Below are 8,031 nucleotides of genomic sequence, written 5' to 3' on the forward strand. Positions count from 1 at the left end.
ATAGAGAATTAGGGATAGGGAAAATGTTAAGTGTTTTAATTGTAAAATTACAATTTATATCTCTTAATTTTGTACGGTACCAGTTCGGTACGGTTTCGGTACGTATCGACGGTATGAGTACCTAAAACCGGAACTGTACCGAAAAAATTCGATTTCGGTACGTACCGCATGATACTGTATGGTGCAGTTTTAGACGGCTCGGCTTGGTACGGTTATATAGTTTCAGTACGCAATTGACACCCTTACCGTAGTGTAAGTATTCATTTTATTTCAAATACATGATTTTACGCGCTTTCTACTTATTCTCGCGCGAAGCTAATAAAACCTTACTTCTCTGGATTAAGCTCTCCCAATAATTTACTCAAATATCTTGAAACCTGCGATACACTGAGCAGAAGTGAAGAACTGATTGACCTTCTCTGAGCAGAAGTGATGAATGACCGCGAATCCTTGGAAATATTGGGAGATCTGACCCGTCTGCTCGCATAGCTGAGGCATTTACAACTTTTGATTTGCACTATAATAGGGTTTTTGATGGACTAAGGAATTTCCTCCCGCATTAGAATCTAGGGTTTTAGTGGTTCCAGCGGAGAAGCAGCGCACGAAGCTGAGAAGCTTAGGTGATTGCAGCGATTGCAGGAAGTGATTGTTGATTGACGCGAAGCTTCGTCTTCCGTCGGTGATTGCAGCGAACCAACGGTTAGTGTTCGATTTCTCTTTCATATGCTCAACCAATTGCATTGCTTGAGATCTATATTTTCTTCGTTTCAACTGTTAGTCTTCGTCTTCCGTCGGTGATTGCATTGCTTCGTTTTCCCTTAGATCTATATTTTCTTCCTTGTTTGGAAGGCTGTAATTCTGTTAAGTTTATCTGTTTCCACTTACTATTTCATCAACTCAAGTTTCTTACATTTGTCGTCATCCCTGTGACCATTCCGTGTTAAAATTCCAAATGTTCTCTTGGATTCTGTTAGTAATTCTTCCTACAGTTATTGTTCTACCTGCACAATTTTGTTAGTATTTGTGTTCATACCTGTAATTTGTATTGATTTTGCAGAAATAATAAGTGGTGAATTGCATCAGTTTTAATTTAGTATATCTACTCTGATGTTGAAATGGTGGTATATATAGTGAACCATATAGGCTAACTGGTTCAATATTGGTGGTATGAATTGTAGGAAACAATTGATTCATAGAGTAAGGCTTCTCAATGGGCTAGCAAGTCCTGAGTGGGTGCTAATCTATCCATTAATCATTCTTTCTTTCTTTTTTCCTTCCGGGAAACAGAGTAATATAAGCTGATCAGCTGTATGAGTTGACGTGAATCATTGATGGTGCCTTTCAAATGACCTTGCAGCAGATTTACAGATTTTCTGAATTAGAGAGTGGGTGTTTTATTAAGAGATTTTAACACAGAACAAATGAGTGTTATCAAGGCTTCCAGGTGGGAGTAGGTGATGAGAATATATGGATGCCTAGGTGCTTCCCGAGTGAAAATCTAGTTGTACACAACAATGAGGGGAAAATATGGATATGTCAGCGTCTCTTATCATAATTTGAAATTCATCATAAGCTTTCAAATTATACTTTCTCTGTTTGAGAACTTGGAATTCCCTCCTTGCTGTGCAAAATAAAGGAACAGAATCTCTTGACAACTTGAACTTGAGGGATGTGATTTGATTCTCTATTTATTTTCAAGTCATTGTTCCGCAATTGAGTTTATTACCTCTGGTCCAACAATCTCCCCTCTCTCTCTCTCTCTCTTCAATTATATGCCCATAGGTTTGTGATGTAGTGGTTTCAAGTGGAGAAACTCAAACTCAAACAGGATGAAACTTTCTTTGTGACTTGAATGATATATCAAGTTGTTGCTGTCCTTACATGCATTTATCCTTCACAATGAAGATAAGGATAGGTGAGTAGGATAGGCTTCCATTACTTGACAAGTTGAGCAGAACACAGTTTTGGTAATCCTATGACTCCAAACTAGGTAATGAAAACAGGGCATCCTATGCAAGAAGCAGGCTAACCGGGTCTCTCCTCCTATTTGTGATTTAAAGGTTCATGCCCCATGTCAATGGTCTTATACTCTTATAGACATGGATGGAGGCCTTATAGGTGTTGAATCTGAAGATTTTTCAGAATACAAGGATTCTCTACATTTTAGTGTAATTTTACAAGACTTGTTGGCACCCATTCTAGCTGAGGATCCAATCAAGAGTTGTATAAATGCTTATGTTTGCTACTCGATTGAATTCAAAGTGTTTGCTAGCATGTATAAATGGTTTTGTATGTGTGCTGGTTCATTATCATCTTTGCTGCTGTTTTAGGATTAAATAATCTGTCAAGGCAGCAAAACACTTAAGTTTGGGTTCAATTTTTTCCTTTTCAGTTCTTTAATCGAATCTAAAAGCATTCTAGTACTTTTGAAGTGAATGATAAATCATCTCTAAGTTCCGATCGATTGCAATTCGATAAATTATCTGTAATTTCATTTATGTTCTGAATGCTCAGCATTTTCTTCCTGATTGACTGCATTTCTGGACTGATTACTTTAGGTTCCATAAGTTAGAATAAATTTATTTTCTCAAACAGTGTTGTCTTGGTTTTCCCCTTCACCTTGTATTGTTGTTAAGATGTGCTAAAAAACCAAACGACTGACACAGTAACCTCTGCATGCTCATTCCTTTAATCAGTTCTATTTGCAAAATATTTCCTTCTTTACTGTTGGCTCTATCTATCATTTTCAGTCAGCAGGCAAAATGATGGGTTACCTTGAGGCTTAGGTATTCAGACATTTTCAGTAGCTATTGGTACAAGGACTTGCAACCTTAGGTATGTTAGACAAAGTAAATGAGTATGACAAACGAATTTTGATTAGACCATGAAAACAAATAAGGTTGTAAATTCTGTTGCAATTGTTTAACTATGATTCTGCTGTTTATTATCTGTCATTTTAATGCTATTTCAGTTTCTCTGGTTGGGTTTTGGGTTGTTGATGGGGTTGAAACCTGGTGTTAGATGATAGGGATCACTCTATGATACTGTCTCTTAGGAACCAGCAGTCTTCTAGGGCTAGGTGCCTTTTTAGATGAAGAAAAATTGATTTATTATTTGATTTTCATGTTGATTAACCTTGTATTAGACTGAATTATTTCATCGTAATAGTTTTCTTTCATTTGGTTGATTCAAACTTTGCTACTTCATGCAGGTTGTTGCCAAACATGAGTGACAGTGAGTTCTCTGCTCCATCTTCGAGTTCAGGGTCTACAGGTAAGAGATTAAACATCTTTAGCAAATTTATGTTGGTTTAACTAATAGTTAATATGTGTATCTCACTAGAATTGAATATTTTCAGGTGGCAAGAAATCTGGAAGAGGGCCGGCTCGAGGGAAGGCGATTGAAGAACTCGTAGGGGTCAAAATTGATGTACTAATTGATGATAATGGTCAACCTTGCAATGAAACAGCTGCAAAGTTAATGACTTGGGTTGGAGTTAAAGCAAGGGATGCACACCAACTTCCTTTATCCTATTCTGATTGGAGGAAAATCCCACAACCTCTGAAAGATGACGCGGTGAATAAGATATATGTAAGATATATTTCCCGTATCATATTTCTTACCTATATTTAGATGCTTGTATTCATATATTGCTTAGAGCTAGACTAACTGTTACCATATTATATTTGTAGGAAAAATTCAATCTCCCTGATGGTTTAAGGAAATGGGTGGAAATTAAGCTCAATGAAAGATGAAAGGATTTTAAGTATGAGCTTAAGGTAAATGTGTTCAACAAGTACGGAACACATGAGGAGAGGTTAGCCCATTTAGATAAGTGTGTTCCATTAGAACAATGGAATATACTCCTCGAGACATGGAGCCAAGAGGCTAGTCAGGTATGATGCCTAGAATTTAGCTCATCTCATGACAAAATAATAAATTATGTTAGCAATAATATTTCTAATCTAATTCTGTGTGTTTGAAAATATTTTAGGCTGTGTCGGCCCGCAATATTGACAATAGGAAAATTTTTAAATCATTACACAACACAGGAAAGACTTCTTTTGCTGTAATTCGAGAGAAGAAGGTATATGATGTTATTTGAAAGTATAAATGATGTTTATGGAAGTTCAGATGTTGTTTATGGAAGTTCACATGTTATAATATTTTATTGTTTCTTAATTGTTTACCGTCAGGAGCACCCAGAGAAAGAACCCCCCACTCGTATGGAAATGTTCAAGATTACACGTGACCCTACAGACAAGGTTGCTAACTTGATCATTGTAAGTTATTAAATCATAAATGAGGTACTACCATTTTATAGCTTCAATTAATATATCTTGTAACTGATTTTTGTGTTTCAAATATAGGCCAATATGGAAAAACAACTCAATGAACTGCCTGGAGAAATGCGAGGGGACCCTGCCGTGCAAGATGAAGTTTTTAGAGATTGTGTAGGTGAAGATGTCCATGGTCGAGTACGGATGTATGGAGTTGGAATAATTCCAACACAAGTACATGGGACAGCAAGAGAGCTCAACAAGTCATATGTTAAAGAGAATACACAATTGCGGGCTAAGATACACACATTAGAGACAACAACATCGGCGCAGGCTGAAGAGATAGCTAGTCAGGCTGAAAAGATATCTTCGCTCGAGGCTGGCTACTCTTCGCTTAGGGCTGACATAGAGCTCCTAATGCAAGAACGACGTACTTGAGGTGAGTATGGTTCTTACTTTCAATATCCTTGCTTGATCCCTATTCTTTGTTTTGATTTTTCTCTAGTTGAAACATTATCTTTAGGTTCAAGTTCCATAGATAGAATGTCCTTCCGCTTCATTTTTGGGTGCCTTTGTCAATCATGCATTATCTTTCTGCTTGCAATTATATCTTGATTAGTTAAATCAGTAGTTTTAGATGCCAATTCTGTCATAACTATCTATAGAATCACTGGCAGCATGACCATCACTGGGTCTAGTTGCCCCAAGGAGTTGGATGATGCGTGGACCAAGGTGACACCTTGTCCACTCAAACACATGATTTATATCTTTGATGCCTAGCACATATTTTATGTGCAGGGAAAACAGATAGTAGGATCCATTTCATCAGTAACTTACCCATTTGCAAGAACAGAATATATCTTGATGTGATGATTGTCCTATTGAAATCAGAATTTTGCATTTATTACTTTGGCTTTTATCAAAGTTATAAAATGGTTACTTACACTTTATTTTTCACCTGGATTAGCACTAACTGAGATCTTCTTATCATTGCTAATCAGAATATTCTGAAGTTATTTACATTTCAATTGACAATGAAATCTTGAGTTGAAATAGGGCTTGGTAGTGGGGGAGAAGGGTTTTTGTGGTTCTGTTTAAGATTTGTTATTGGCATGATATACAAGGAGATCTGAATTGGTGACTGTATCAAATGCTTTTGTAATTTTTAAATTTTAGTTTTTGGTCTGCAGGTTATCAATTACAAAGAAAAATGGTGAAGATCTATTCATAATGGGTTCATACACCTCTGTTCCCTCTCTCTCTCTCTCTCTCTCTCTCTCTCTCTCTCTCTCTCTCTCTCACCAGTCCCTGGGGCCTCTAGGATTAATATGCTAAATATTTTCCTTTATCAAGTCAGTACAGCATTCAAATGTGATATGGTGGGCCCCTTCAAATGACTGAATTATTGGTTTGTGTTTGATGTTCTGGAATGTGGGGTATGGTCTGAATTGAAATAGGTTTAGGTTTCAGCAGTAAGAAAATAATTTGCAAAAAGTTCAGAGGAAGAAGATGAAGTGCAGGAAATTTTCTGAACTAGGGAAACTAGGTTTAATTGGGAGAATAATAGTAGAACTAAGGCCTAGGGGTAGGTGTGATCCTAGGGAGAGAAAAGGAAAGTTAAAGGTGCTGGGGGAAAAGGAGACTACAGGGGATGGGGTTTTGAAGCTGCTGCAGGGGAGGAGAGGGGGTAGGGGAGCTGTAGGGTTAGGGGAGAGGTGGGGGAGGGGAGGGTGATAAGGGTGCTGTTGGGGGTGGGGAAGGGCTTGAAAGGGTCTGCAGTGGAGGGAGGGGGGGTTCCTAGACCTTGCGCAAAACAGGGAAGGGAGCGGGAGGGCTGTGAGAGTGATAGGAGGCAAGGAATGTGGGTGGGGGAATTCTGTGCTTATGTGGCTGCTGCTGGAGTGACTAAAGGCTTCTTGTTGAATGCTTGAAGATTGCTAGAATGAAGAAGAAGAAGCTCCATAGAATCAGCAAGGTTCAGGGGCGGCATTTCTTTAAGGGATTTGAAAGGCTTTGTGAAAGCCAGGGAGATTAATACCCTGATTTATTTATGATAAGATCATGGCAATATTGTGTTGATGTTAATATACATCCATGCATGACTAGATTTTCTTTGATTGGAACAAGTTAAACCTATTGAGCAAATGGTATTCTGGATATGTCATATGCAAATTTCAAGATATAACTATGACTTGATTCAAAGATTGAGCAATGTCATAGATGAGAAGAAAGATTTGCTCGGAAAGATTGTTACTTGGATGTGTAGTCGTGCACACCAGCATAGTGATGATGATGCACCATGCATGAGAACTCATATAATGAAATTTCTAAATGAAATTCTTTTTTAAATTTTTTTCGGAGTTTAGCAGTAATTTCCTATGAGTTCACGGTTAACTGCTTTTGATCCAAAGAGATGGTTCTTATTTGCTGACATAGTTTCACTTTATTATGTGCGTTTGATATTCATTCTAAAACTTCTTTTTTTCACTTGAGATTAAAACTAGGGAAATCAATAGGATTATTTGTTTTCTTTATGCCTACATCTCTATTTGTAATCACTGCAGCTCAAGTATTTCTTTAGCCCTTCCCATGAGAGACAATACAGTTGCAGATATGTGTTTTGAAGTAAGTCCTGCTTCTTCCATCTGATCTTTTGCTGAACCATGATCAATGTATCTGTCAGGTAGCACCAATGATCTCAACTGCAAACATTCAAAGAAGCTCCATAGAATCAGCGAGGTTTAGGGGTGGCATTTCTTTAATGGATTTGAAAGGCTTTGTGAAAGCTAGGGGGATTAATACCTTGAGTTGCTCATCCAAAAGTCCATTCAAGCTTAGAAAGTGAGACACATGAGATCCAAATCCTCCTATGGAACCCTTCTACACTGATATCAGGATCTCATGCTCAGTAACCAGATTTCTTATAAGCTGTGCATCAAGAGGTTTGCAGAACCTAGCATCAGCAACTGTAACGATTACGCCATGAGAGTAAAGTATATCTGCAGCTTCAATGCATTCCTGAACTACGGATCCAAATCCCAGAATAGCCCGAAGATGATCTGCTGCTAGTTTTGCTTTCCTGATTAATGGATGATCTGAAGAGAAACATGTTGTAGAGGCTGCTATTTGGCAGTAGTGACTGGGTGATTAATTTGAGTTCAAACAGGGGAAGCAGTGCAGCACTCCCATACATGCTGAGTCGATTGTGTTCATTACTCATTTACTTGTAGCATTTTCTGTAATGAATTTTCATTACTAATACATTTTACTTGTCTCAGAAGAGGGAGGGGGGAAGGAATCTTCTGTATCTACCTTGAGTAAATTTTTCATAGATGACTGATCCACTATGAGTATTTCATTCAAGAATTAATAGATGTTGGTTTTACATAGCTTGATGTTTATCCGGATGGGCTGTAAGATACAATATTGAGAAAGTGGGTTGACTAAGGCTCTTTTTGGTATCAATTCTCATTCTCTATTATGCCTATTTAAAATAAATAAGTATAATAATTCATTATTGGTCAATAACGAAAAACGGTTTGGTGACATTTGTCGAGAATAAATTATCGAATGAAAAATAAGTTTGGTATTTCAAAATGAAAAATTGTTAGAAAATAATAATGAAAATTAATACAAAAACATTAAGCGAACAACAATACTTCCAAGGGACCTTGAGACTTAACTTGGCCTCTCCATTTGATGTAGGCATAAGTTGTGAAAATTAATACCAAGATCGATTAACAATTTTGTC

The 8,031-nt window shown here is 37.4% G+C and overlaps 1 protein-coding gene across 3 annotated transcripts; it reads left to right on the forward strand.

Annotated features, from left to right (window-relative positions):
- Positions 1-388: 388 nt before the first annotated feature.
- Positions 389-7,629, forward strand: LOC149022688 (uncharacterized). Of its 3 annotated transcripts, none has more exons than XM_089147333.1 (8): positions 389-699; positions 3,212-3,273; positions 3,359-3,591; positions 3,693-3,896; positions 3,995-4,087; positions 4,197-4,283; positions 4,371-4,719; positions 6,964-7,629. In XM_089147333.1, exons 6-7 carry the CDS (start codon positions 4,227-4,229, stop codon positions 4,716-4,718), a joined length of 405 nt encoding a protein of 134 aa, XP_089003459.1. In that variant the 5' UTR covers positions 389-699; positions 3,212-3,273; positions 3,359-3,591; positions 3,693-3,896; positions 3,995-4,087; positions 4,197-4,226; the 3' UTR covers position 4,719; positions 6,964-7,629. The 3 variants fall into 2 exon arrangements, with proteins under 3 accessions (XP_089003459.1, XP_089003460.1, XP_089003458.1); XM_089147332.1 differs by having other exon boundaries at positions 3,995-4,283.
- The last annotated feature ends 402 nt before the right edge of the window (positions 7,630-8,031 follow it).

The sequence above is a fragment of the Hakea prostrata genome, chromosome 3 (assembly GCF_041222555.1).
Source record: "Hakea prostrata isolate BN-2017 chromosome 3, UWA_Hpros_2, whole genome shotgun sequence".
NCBI lineage: Eukaryota > Viridiplantae > Streptophyta > Magnoliopsida > Proteales > Proteaceae > Hakea > Hakea prostrata.

Bases quoted from the DNA above. Each gene is read 5' to 3' on its own strand.
- LOC149022688 (XM_089147332.1), top strand. From the start codon at position 4,092: ATGATGTTATTTGAAAGTATAAATGATGTTTATGGAAGTTCAGATGTT. The intron at 4,284-4,370 runs GTAAGTTATTAA...TTTCAAATATAG, and splicing joins AGGTTGCTAACTTGATCATT to GCCAATATGGAAAAACAACT.